The 13,561-nt window shown below is 39.9% G+C and overlaps 1 protein-coding gene across 1 annotated transcript; it reads left to right on the plus strand.

Moving 5' to 3' along the window:
* The first annotated feature begins 241 nt into the window (after window positions 1-241).
* On the plus strand, window positions 242-6,854 carry LOC116415870. Its single transcript, XM_031921420.2, has 3 exons — window positions 242-6,326; window positions 6,404-6,568; window positions 6,644-6,854. The coding sequence occupies exon 1, from the start codon at window positions 5,074-5,076 to the stop codon at window positions 6,307-6,309; it is 1,236 nt and encodes a 411-aa protein (XP_031777280.1). The 5' UTR covers window positions 242-5,073; the 3' UTR covers window positions 6,310-6,326; window positions 6,404-6,568; window positions 6,644-6,854.
* The last annotated feature ends 6,707 nt before the right edge of the window (window positions 6,855-13,561 follow it).

Raw genomic sequence — 13,561 nt, forward strand, 5'->3', positions numbered from 1 at the left:
CCTAAAACCAAGGGGAGCAATACGTTCACAGACAAAGAGTAACTTTCCCGAACGATAATGCGCGCGCCGAGAACAAACCCACATGCAATTACTGCAAGAAAGAGGTCCACTTCATAACAGAATGTAGAAAAAGAGAATATAACAACAAGATGCGTGAAACGCAGGGAAACGAAGCGGGTCAATCGTATCAGGGTGCCGGACGAACGACCGAAAGTAGGCCGCGCCCGACGCAGGGATTCAACCACCGCGAGCAACAATAAGTATCAGCGAAGTAAAACTCAGCTTGTGCGCGAAATTACCTTCAATCAAATTAATAAATCCACTAAACGGCAGAGAGATCGTGTTAATATTAGACTCAGGAGCAGGACCGAACTTATTAAAAGAAAGCGAATGCATAGAAAGCGTCAAAATTAATAAAAAAGCTATAATTAAATTAAGAGGCATCACAGCAGGAGTAACGCAGACGCTCGGCACACTCACATTATACTTCGCGCATTTTAAAATAGAATTTCATTTGGTGAACAACGATTTTCCAATAAAAGAAAACGGACTGTTGGGGTGCGACTTTTTCGCACAATCGGGAGCAAGTATCGATTACAAAAATAATTGCTTAAAAATCGGAGAACATATGATCGCGTTCACTAATGAGGTATAAGGGAAGAAATCACGGAAATCGAGTTGAGCGAAAAAACAGAGACCGAACACAAAGAAACGGAACAGAGCGCGCTAATAACAAAAAATTCAAATCAAATTACTCTAGGGGGGATAAAAAATCTAAATCAAGGAGAAAATAGAGAGAATATTCTAAATCAAGGGCGAAATCAAGGAAAACAAGGAGCTAAATCAAGAAAAAAATCGAGACAAAATCGGCGAAATAAAAAATCTAAATCAAGGAGAAAATCGACATGATATCGGCGAAACCAATAATCGGAGTCAAGGGTGAATTCAAGTCAAAATTGAGAATAGCAAAAATCTAAATCACGCAAGTCGAAATCGGAAAAAATAAAAATCGAAATCAAGAGCAAAAGCAAGTCGAAATCGGAAAAGATAAAAATCAAGAACAAAAGCAAGTCGAAATTGGAGAAGATAAAAATCGCAATCAAGAACGAATTCGGGACAAAATCAGCGAAAACGAAAATCAAAATCGAGAACAAAATCGGGAGCTAATCCGAGAACAAAATCAGGCGAGAATCAAGGGACTAAATCCGGAAGAAAAACTAAATCAGGAACGAAATCATGGCACAGCCAAAAATCTAAATCGAAGTGAGGACGAAGTAAAAAATTAAACGAACTTGAGAAGACGAGGAGAGAAAATTCAACAGAAAAAGAAAATGTGTTTAAAAAACTGGAAGCAATCTTGAGAGACACGGAACGGATCATAAAAAAAGAGGTGCAGATAGAGGAGATTATTTTTAATATGCACACTAAAGCAATAAGCGTAATCCTAAGCCTCAACAGCCTAACCGGGTACAGCTCGGTATGTACAAGGGTAGCACTAGAAAATATATTGGACGCAATTAGGCTGGGCACCTGTCTAGAGGCGAAATTTCACGGTATTTTCGAAACGGCGCACGAGCAACTGTCAAAAACGCGGAGGGGCAGAACGAACGGGTAGAAGCATGCGTATACTGTCAACCCGTCCCGACCATAAATAATGACAGGATAAAGTGACCGAGCAACTACGCTTGGAGCATATTTCCTAAGGAGAAAAAACCAGGGTATGGAGGTTATTGGAAGAATTCCACGACATATTTCATGTAGAAGGGGAAAAACTGTCAAAAACACCGCTACTTAAATTAACAATACCTACAGTCGACGAGGTACCGGTATCGACTAAGCCTTATCGACGCTCACCCGAGGAGAGAGAAGAATAGGAAAGACAAATAGCAGAACTACTCAAGGACGGCATTATCGAAAAATCCACGTCATCTTTTTGCAGCCCGTGCTTTCTAGTTCCAAAAAAGCCTGACTCCAAAGGCGTTGTTAAATTCAGACTAGTTATCGATTACAGTAAAGTCAATGCTAAAACACTGAATGATCAATATCCAATGCAAAATATACTTGACATCCTCGATCAACTCGGGTGAGCCAAATATTTTTCGGTTTTCGATTTGAAGTCGGGTCATCACCAAATAGAAATAGCAGAAGAGTACAGGCACAAAACGGCATTTGCTACGCAGAGCGGACTATATCATTTTACGCACGGCAGTTTCGGTCTACGCACAATGCTGGCGACATTTTCGCGCGCGCTTGCAATAGCACTGGCAGGCCTTACAGGTAGCGAACTCTTCATTTACATGGACGACATAATAGTACATTCGGATTCATTAGAGCAACATTTAGAACGAATCAGGCACTTGCTCGTAAGATTAAGAGAACACGTATTAAAATTACAGGCAGATAAATGCGAATTTTTAAAGAAAGAGGTAGCGTATCTCGGACACATAATCTTGGAAGCGGGTGTAAAACCGAACCCTAGGAAAATAGAAGCTGTAAAAGAATATCCCGCTTCTTGCAATAAAAAGAATATAAAACAGTTCTTGGGCTTTGTGGGCTACTACAGGAGGTTCATTGACAAATTTGCAAATATAGCAGTACCGTTAACAGAAATGCTGAAAAACGACGCAGCATTTGTATGGACCGAAAAAGCACAGAAGGCGTTCGAAATTCTGCGCGATAAACTGTGCGAAGAACCTATTTTAACATTCCCGGATTTTAATAAACCTTTCACGCTAGTAACTGACTCGTCGCGCTAGTATCGGCAATCAAACATTTCCGGCCGTACCTATTTGGGAGACGTTTTGACTTGATAACGGATAATATAGCGCTTCAATGGCTGCGCACTCATAGGGACCCGAATTCGCGAGTTAACAGATGGAGATTATTACTCGTGGAATTCGAATTTAACATAATCTGTAAACCAGGAAAAACGAACATAGCTGACGCGCTTTAAAGAAACCCGGTAGAAAGGGTTATAAATATAGTGGCGGCGGAAGATATAAACCAGTCACAGAGAGACAAATCGGCGGACGACGCGGCAGGAGGCAAACCAGCCCGCGGTAAAGACACCGCGCCAACGCACACAATGCAGACGCGCGGTCGAGGCGGAAGACTACAGGGGACAAAATATAAAGAAGCAATAGCAGCCCTAGCACCAAGAAAACGCAGGCCAAAAGAAAACCGCTCAAAAGAACGGGTAGAAAAAGATATTTCAGGAGAAAGTCAGGAAGAAAGCCCGGAGATAAAGCAAACCACCGTGAAGGGTCAGAACGATGACGAGCAGCTGGGATCGGAGGAACTCAGAATCGAGACAACGGGGACGCGACAGGACTCAAACGAGGGGGAGGTACAATCGGAGAGCGACATTAGGGAAACGCAACAGGGGACCGATGAGAGTGAAAGCGGCGACCCGGGAGAAGGGGCGGAACCCCTGAACACGACTAAAAATGGAAGCCAACGGGATACTCAAAACTCAGAGGAAGCCATTACGTGCCGAGAACAAATGTTTATGCGGAAAGACAACTTCATGTAATTTATCTCAACAAAGGGAGAGCCTTGCGATGAAGAGTCAAGACAATTGAAAATTATGGGAAAATTATCGATGTTCACGCGATTACAGATCGGGATTCCAGCGTCGATACGCGTAAATAATAAAACGCATATAGCGCTTTCACTACGAGATGAGGCGCGAATCGGGCCGACCCTGATACGACACAACATCGAGATTTTGTGCACCAATCTAACACGATTTCTAAAACAAGTAGACTTAAAATCAATAAGTATAGCAAAAACAGAAAGAATCGAAGAATTGGAATGGCTCCATTCGCTCGCTCGCACACTAAACTGATAATTTGTTTGGGACTTATAAAATATCCATTGGCGGAGGATCGCGAAACGATAATAAAAGCGGCGCACGCGTCAATAATCGGGGGACACCGCGGCGTGACAAAAACTTATAAAAGAATTAAACAAAACTATTATTGGGAAAATTTAAAGGAAGAAATACAAGCTTTTGTGCGAAAATGTTTAGACTGTCAATTAAAGAAATTAGTTAGAATAAAAACAAAACTTCCTATGGTTATCACGGACACACCAACAGTAAGCATGGAAAAATTAGCCATGGACGTTGTAGGCCCTCTACCTCCTACGGATAGTGGCAACGAGTACGTACTAACGTTTCAAGATAATCTGATAAAATTCGCGATAGCAGAACCATTGGGAGACATTACGGCAGCAACGGTCGCGAACGTACTAATACGGAAGGTCATTTGTGTTTTTGGAGCACCGAGAGTAATATTAACGGACCAAGGAACAAATTTTCTTAGCAAACTAATGAAACGATTTAGAATTAAATAAGTAAAAACGACAGCGTTTCACCCGCAGTCGAACGGGTCACTCGAACGCTCGCATTCCAACTTGATGGAATACGTGAAATTTTTCGTGCAAAAGAACAAAAGAGACTGGGACGAGTATATAGACTTATCGACATTTAATTTTAACACCAGTGTTAGTGAGGCCACTTGGCACACGCCGTTCGAGCTCGTATTCGGAAGATTAGCTCGCACGCCGGAAGAAGGCGAACTTGAAGAGGAAGATTTACTACCGACCTTTAATGGTTATATGAGGGAGCTGGTGACTCGGCTTCAGTAATCTCCAAGCGACGGCGAAAGAAAACTCGATTAAAGCGAAGGAAAGGGCTAAACAATATTATGACAGACGAGTAAACATTAAAACGCTGTAAATCGGAAATCACGTGTGGCTATTAAGCGGGCCGAAACCGCATAAATTCGAGGATCAATATAAAGGACAATATACGTATGTCGCATATAGAAAATAAAAATGATAAGGCTAAGTAGAATTAGAACCACGACATAGTTGTATGCACCTCGCAAGTAATGCATGAAAAGCACAGTAAAATTCATCCACATTCAGCGCAAACCATAACAAAATCAAACACGCTATACACGCGCAAGCCGTTCCTGCAAACAACAAGCATGCATGCTATTCATTTTACGTAAATGTAATAAAAAAAAACAAGCACGTCGTTTAATGAACCAATTACAATGATTACAGATGATAAACATTTGGATTTTGTGGCTAACAGCAATTTCTCAACTTTTCATCGAGGATGCCGCGATAATAGCATACGACTGTTCGCAGCAAGTCTCTAATTTAACAACTTTCTCGCTAATTAACGTCGGAGAATGCGACATAGAAATGCCGGCAGTAAACACAACGCGAGTATTCGTAAAACTATTGCAACTAAATGAATTTACGAACACGCACGTAAGATTCTGTAAAGTAGAAATAAAGAGAACGGCAAGAACCTGCGGCGCATTTTCGCACTCAAGCGACGTGTTTAGAGGAGAGGTCAAGTTCCTCGACGAGATAACGGGAGAAGAGTGCAAAACAATGCATAGGCATCGAACGCACAAATTTCGCGATGAGATGATTACTAACTTAAAAATAAACGCGACTACGATGCACCCGATGACCTTCGCGGGAAAAATAGATCACGCAGGGAATTGCGAACAAGCAGGCACGTACATGGACCCATACGGGGTATACGACAAAGTAGTGATTTCAGGATACCTTAAAATAACGTTAAAAGAATACGAAGCATCAGTTAATTTAAATACGAATGAGATAGTTTTGAGGTCAGGAACGAGGTGCACACTCACACAAGACCAATGTATAAAGGACGGATACGCGTTTTGGGACCCGGTACCCCCAACGACATGCGAGTTCAATAAATACGCGGAGTTATACGCAGGCGAAGTAAATAAAGTTACGGGCGAAGGAAACGCGCAAAGACCGGTGTATATTATGGAATCATCGCAAGTCACGTTCGCGTTCACAGCGGTCGGCACAGTAAACGTATGCGGATATGACCTTGTACGTACACAGCACCCAAAATTATTATTTTTAGAAGGTCTGCAAACAGAATACTTTCGAACTGTAAAAGATCCGTCAGTAAATAATTTGGACATATTCGCGTATGTAAATTCGAGAGTAATAGCAAACGCGCTCAGCATCGCAGCAGCGGCACCGGATTTATTCGCGTATCAAATCACTAAAAAGAGCGGCTACATAGGGTTAGTTGCGGGCGAATTAGTACACTTAAAGAAATGCGTGCAAGTGGAAGTACACCGGAGAGAAGAAAGCACTTGTTATCAGGAACTACCTGTAATGAAGACTTTACTCTACTATGCCATACACAGACTCCCTGGTGGATTGACATCGGGTCTTTTTGCCCCTTATGCCGTCAGTCACACCACACTCCTCCGACCATCGGGAGTACTATCGTGATTATGACAGGCTAAGATGTAGTGTGTTTTTATATATATATAAAGTTGACCTCTCATTGTTGCTCGGTATATTTAATCTTATTTTTCTTTTGCAGTTCGTCTTTGATTCCTGGTCCCCTGTTGTTCGGGAGTCCTTCCCCAACTCCTGGATTTAATGTCACCACGAGTCCTGGGAGGATCACACGGTCTGGAGGATCTGCTCGATCTGCCGTTGCCGCCTTGATCATCCACCCCACATGATGCGTCTCCGGGGCAAGGGTGTAAGTATTTTTGTTTTTTTTGTGTCAGCTGTTTCAATGATTGTGGCTAATAAGAAATTTTTGTTTTGTTTACAGAACTGGATTCGCATTCCCGGCAGCAAGTGCTGTCCAGCGATGAGCGACGCCGACTTATTTTAAGATTTTGTAATTGCGTTCTGCGTGCGATACTTTGTCATAATGTTTTCTATACTGCGTGCTATGCTTATTGTCCGTATTTCGTATGAATCTGTGTGTTAGAGTGTCGTTTTTTTGCATTTTTATGTACTCATATGTATTTGTTTTTGTGTGGTTCAAAATAAATCTTAAAATGAAAAGAATTTCCTGATTGTTTCATGTTTATTCTCATCCGCCCGCATCCTTTCTCCCGTAGTTTGTCCTAGTCATTTTGAATTCCATTTAGCAGTTTTTGTCAAATTTAATTACTAACGTCTCCGTTGTTTTTGTATCATGTATAATTTATAACAGTTGCTATATCCTTTTGTAATTATTTCTTAGAGTTTGCTGCCTTGCGTCTTCCTATTACTCTTGGCGTCGGAGTCAATGGGCTGGAGACCCCCTTTTTTTTGCTCTAGCCGTTGGCGTTTCTTAATATATTATGTACTAAGACGAATCTGATTTTAGTGTTTTCTAAATAAAATATATATATATATATATATATATATATATATATACATACATATAAATACATTATCTCCCTCTACGTATCACTGTCATCGAGCAATTGTCAGAATTCAAAGTGAATCTCAAATCGTTTGTGTCGGCATTTAGTTAGGAAATTTGGTTTATATTTATCCTGTTACTTTTACATTTTTCGTTCATTTGTAATATTTCATGTACCTGAGTTTTATATTTTTGTAAGGGCACTCCTGCTCGTTGATTTATAACTAAATAAATAAATAAATAAATATATACATATAAAAAAAGGGAATTTTCTCGTCTGTTGATTTTGTTCGTCCGTATCCCTCCTCCCTTGGATTATTTATTTACGTTTCGGGCAGTTCAAGTTGTGAGGTTATACATTTTTTGCTCCGGAACCTCAACGTTTCGATGCCTCTATTATTCATTTTATTCGCTTTCATGACTCTTGAACTTTAAATTCGATTTTTAATTTGTAATTTTCTCCGAGGTTTTCATATTTCCGCGGTTGTTTTTTTGTTTGATGGCAGCGAATCTAACCTGGTTTTCTACTTTTAATTTTCGAGTCCGTCGGGCCTGTGTTAAGTTTGTTTTGTCAATCGACGCTAATCCTTGAATCTGATTTACCGTGCTCGCAATTTCCGTGCTAGAATTCGCGAGAGAGAGAGAGAGAGAGAGAGAGAGAGAGAGAGAGAGAGAGAGAGAGAGAGAGAGAGAGAGAGATAAAGAGAGAGAGAGAGAGAGAGAGAGAGAGATAAAGAGAGAGAGAGAGAGAGAGAGAGAGAGAGACTCCAGCGTTCGTGCCTTGAACGACGCGGCCCGGACTAGAACTCGGTTTTTCCGGCCCGGCCGAGTGCATTTGGACAATTAAGTCCTCCGCATCGAGGAAGCAGTAAAACGCTCGGGCCCGCGCTCAAATCCTTTTATTGCGGTCATCCACACCTCGACGCGGGCGGCTAAAGCTCACCGGCGCGGGTAATCCCTGGCATAATAAAACAGTAAACGGCCGGACGTTTGGGCCAGCTACCCTCGCCACCGACGCGCTATCCGGAACGCGCGTGCTCCGTCCCTGCCAATCCGATCGGCGATCGGTACAGGAGGCGGAACGATCGAGACCTTCGATGGTCGACGCTGGAGCCGACCAGAAAACAGTTCAACTGGAGCCACGACACGAGTCGCATCACCTCCAGATCTTGTCACGCGAATCAACGACAAATAAAACGACACTCCGAAACATAAAGTTCCGCGTTATTCGATTTCTTCACCTCACATTCTCCTTCACTCTCTTGTGCCTCCTCCCTCCCATATATATATATATATATACTTAACCTATACTTAACTCCTCCCTCCCAAATATATATATATATATATATATATATATATATATATATATACGTTGATGTGGCCATTTCAATGCAATTATAAGTACGCAACTAAACAGCTAAAGCTAAACGCAGTATAAATCTGTGCCATTTTTTCTTGACTATAAACACTCATCCATCGATCCATTGTTGTTAATGTTTCTATGTAAATCCATTTTTTGTAATTATATCTATCATATCAAAAATCCTTAAAGTTAGTATAAATTATAGAATTTAGCAAATAATAATAATAATAAGTATAATCAATACGCTAAAACTGAAAAATGGGGGATTTGATAAGATAAATGCCAAGACTTTAAAATTACTATGTAATCATACAGCAGGTCCTCTGACCCATATTTTCAATAAGTGTATTGAAAAAGCGGTATGGCCTGATGCTCTAAAGAGTGCTGAAGTAGTGCCGATTTATAAATCAGGCGAAAAACATAAGATCACGAATTATCGACCTATCTCTCTTATAGCTAATGTTGCAAAAATTCTTGAGCGAATTATGTATAATAGAATAAATGATTTTGTAGAAAAGAGTAATATGATTTCTAAGCAACAATTTGATTTTATGAGAGGGATTGGTACGAAGGATGCTCTGAACTACCTAACCAATGTATTATATAATAATATCGATAAGAGTAAGCCTACGATAATAACCTTTCTTGACCTGGCGAAGGCTTTTGATACTGTTGACCACAGTATACTACTGGCCGAATTATATCGTATTGGAATCAGGGGTCAAGCGTTGGATCTCCTTTCCAGCTATCTAAATGATAGATATCAAGTAGTCAAAATAGACGGTAATGAAAGTGATAGAACTTTAGTTAACACAGAAGTCCCGCAAGGAACGATATTAGGACAGCTACTATTTATTCTGTATATTAATGATGTCTTAAAGGAGATTCCCCCCGAGTCCATAATTTCTTATGCAGATGATACTACTATTATAGCTACAGGTAAAGACTGGATAGAAGCTCAAGTAAACATGAACAATTTCTTAAGTGTAATTGCCGAGTGGCTGGCAGTAAACAAGTTGTCCTTAAATGTAGGAAAAACAGTGTGCATGACTTTTGGAAGTAATATTGGAAGCGTACCAGCTCAGATAAATGTTAAAATTCTTGATAAAAGTATAACTAGGGTGGAGACCTTTAGTTTTTCCAACTATATATTCAATGTGGTTATCCCACTTTAGATTACTATCAAAGACAACTCCTAAATATTTAAAGTAAAAATATTAAAAAAAAAATATTAAATACCTAGTCTATATTTTTTATAAAATCTCTAAATCAATGCCTATAGAGACTCTCAGAATGATTTACTATGCATTTTTTCATAGTATTATAACTTATGGCATCATTGCTTGGGGCGGTGCACATAGGAATAGCCGAGACCAAGTTCAAAAATTACAAAACAAAATTTTAAAAATCATCAATAAAAATAACTTTTTGTTACAAGACAATCCATTAAATATAGGACACCTGTTTGCTTTCGAAGCTCTTAAACTACACTACTATGATCTTAAAGAAAAATTCTTAGCATCAGATAGTGTTACTAGGAATAGAAGTATTATTATACTAAAAACAAATAAGAGAACCAGCAATAAGAACAGCTATATGAAAGGAATTAATGTATATAATGAGCTTCCTAATCGACTAAAAGTATTAAATATAAATAAATACCCTCAAAAGAAAATCATAAAAGACTGGATACGATACAACTATTAGAAAAATAATAAAAGAAAAAAATTGTTTCTGTATGCAATACACAAATTTGTTATTAGAAGCTAATGCCAAATATATATATCTTAGTTTTAAGTTTTAATTTTAAGTTTTGTTTATATTTTTCTTTTCCTTCGTAACCAGACTGCCAACAGGTAATTTTATTTACCTCTGCAGGTTTCCAGGTATGAAATACATACCTTGTAAATTTCTTCTGGTAATAATAAATAAATAAATAAATAAATAAATAATAATAATACAAAATAAATGTATATATGAGATCGCAGTGCGCTCCCGACAGCACAGTATATAAAACTTATACTTGGCATCTGGGCGTTCCCAACGGTACAATGTATACAACTTATACTTGCTATCGGGGCGCTACCGCACTCCTTGACATAGTCTTAAGCTAAAAGTTATCGTCTATAAAATATCAGTATTCTGAATGTATAGAATTGAGTCGAAGCATCTAAAACACTCAAAAGCTCAAATTTCTTTGGTCGAAACTTTCCCAATCCCTTAAACAGATACGGCTAGTATATTTGACAATTATTGCACCCAGATGTGTGAGAGCCAAATGCTTTGGATACACTTGCAAGTCGATACAACCATTCGAATCGTAGCTCTCGGTGAAGTAACTTCGTTCGTACGTGTGTGGGTGCATGTGTAAACAAATACGAAACAGTTAAAAAAATTTTGTTTATACAAGTGATTTAAAAAAAAAATTATCCTCATCATCAACATCAGCATGGAGAATAAAGTAAGTAAATTTTTATACATCTCTATCTCGCTCTCTCACTCTCTCTCTCTCTCTCTCTCTCTCTCTCTCTCTTGCTCTCTTTCTCGTTCACTCTCTCTCTCTCTCTCTCTCTTGCTCTCTTTCTCGTTCACTCTCTCTCTCGTTCACTCTCTCTCTCTCTCTCGCTCGCTCTTTCTTTCTCTTGCTCTCTTTATCTCTCTCTCTCTCTCTCTCTTGCTCTCTCTCTCTCTCTCTCTCTCTCTCTCTCTCTCTCTCTCTCTCATCTACCTCGTACTGAAAAGACATGCAGATATCTATACTTTCTCTCTCTGTCTCTTTTTCGCACACAAGCTACACGCTCTATGCATACACGTGTACTTTACAATTTCTTTCTCTCTATCACTATCTATCTCAAACTATTGCTAGTAATCTTATATATTTATTGACTGTTTGCTATTTTTCCCACCCGTCCTATTTCTACTAGATCCGCTTTTACGTTGTCCTCCCATCTACGTCTAGGTCTACCTAGAGGTCGCGTTACCATCGGCCTGCCCTTCATGACACGCGCTGCCGTACGGTCGTCTCCCAATCTCGCTACGTGCCCTGCCCATCCCAATCTGTGCGATTTTATTATTCTGTTAATATTTGGTGACGCGTACAGATTGTGTAACTCATCATTGTGTAGTCTCCTCCATTCCCCGGTTTCCTCATCTTTCTTCGGCCCGTATATTTTTCGCAAGACTTTATTTTCAAATACCCTAAAACGGTTGTCCGCCTGCTTAGTGAGAGCCCACGTTTCGCACCCGTACAGAACCACCGGCAGTTACCCGAATGGAGTCTCTTATTTATTTCGACATTAATCTCGTTTCTATCTTTTATGGTCGTACCCAGATACCTGAATTCGCTAACCTTTTCAAAAGTAAAATTCCCAACTCTGAGATCTTCCTCCCCTCTGCAGATGCCTAGCTTATCCACAATCATGTACTTTGTTTTTGTTGCACTCACTTCTAACCTTGTATACTCCACCGCTTTTATAAGGATTTCCGCGTTTCTTGCTACCGTTTCCCTACAATCCCCCAGTATATCCAAATCATCTGCGTAGCCTAGTATCTGCGTTGTTCCATTAAGCGTTGCGCCCATCTGGCTAACCTGCATTTTTCTAACGGCATACTCTAACGTTAAGTTGAACAGCACCGTAGAGAGTCCATCCCCTTGTTTTAAACCATCGCGTATCATGAAGGGTTTTGATACATTACCGCCTACTCGGACCTTTCCCGTGCTTCCATTCAGACATATTTGAATTAATCTCACGAGTTTTTTCGGTACACCGAGAAGTACTAGAATTTGATACATTTTGCTTCGCTTAATAGAGTCGTACGCTTTTTTAAAATCTATAAATAGTTGGTGTATGGTTTCGCAAAATTCCCACTTTTTCTCTAACAACTGTCTTATGGTAAACATTTGATCGCTCGTCGATCTGTTGCGCCGAAATCCGCACTGATAATCTCCTACTATATCTTCCGCGAATGGAGTGAGTCTAGCTTGTATTACGTTTGACAGAACTTTGTAGCACGTTGCTAAAAGTATAAAAGGTATAAATATAAATACCCCTATAGTTATTGCAGTCTGTCTTATCCCCCTTTTTAAAAATCGGTATAATGATAGATTCCTTCCAATTTTCGGGTATTGTTTCATTTTTCCAGATGGCACATACTAGTTTATAGATTTTGAAAGTGAGCTCGACGCCCCCATATTTGAGTAACTCAGCTGGTATAGAGTCATTTCCCGCGGCTTTGTTGTTTTTTAGTTTTTTAATCGCGGCTTCTACTTCTTGGTAGCTCGGTTCCTCCACGTGGGGTTCAGCAGTGTGAATTTATTGCGTTTAATAATTTATCGAAATAATTTTTCCACAGTGACAGTAATTCGTTGTCATTTGTTACGAGGTCCCCGTTTTCGTCCTTCATCAATTGCGCTCTACTCCTAAAACCCTTTCTGATGGCGTTAATCCCTCTGTACATTTCGCGGGGGTTATTTTCCTTACTGTTAGTTTCTATTCTCCTAATAAGATTCTTTTGATACTCCCGCTTCTTATTTCTGTAGATCGCGCTCGTCTGTTTCCTTACGTTAGAATACTCTTCTACGGTCCTATCGCTTCTATTTTGTAAGCTATCTAATTTAGCCTTTTTGCGCCTTTCAAACCAGAGTTCGCACTCTTCGTCAAACCATGGTTTGCTCTTTGGCTTTTTCTTTTTACCCAGTACTTTGTTCGCGGCCTCTTTTACCGTTTTTTCGATGTCCCCCCATAAGCTATTCGGTTCGTCATTCCCCTCCGGCGATGTGTTTGCTTCTTCAAGTGCCTGAAACCTGTTATTAATTTCTATCTGGTACCTAATTCGCTCTGTTCTATCTCGTAGTTTCTCAATATCGAAGCTTTCTACCTTGCTTGCTCGCTTACTATTTTGATTCGCTACTAGTCTAGCTCTTAATTTGGCTACTACTAGGAAGTGGTCCGAGTCGCTATTTGCCCCTC

The sequence above is a fragment of the Nasonia vitripennis genome, chromosome 1 (assembly GCF_009193385.2).
Source record: "Nasonia vitripennis strain AsymCx chromosome 1, Nvit_psr_1.1, whole genome shotgun sequence".
NCBI classification, from domain to species: Eukaryota; Metazoa; Arthropoda; class Insecta; order Hymenoptera; family Pteromalidae; genus Nasonia; species Nasonia vitripennis.

Coding starts and splice junctions, on each gene's coding strand:
- LOC116415870 (XM_031921420.2), top strand. CDS start 5,074: ATGATAAACATTTGGATTTTGTGGCTAACAGCAATTTCTCAACTTTTC.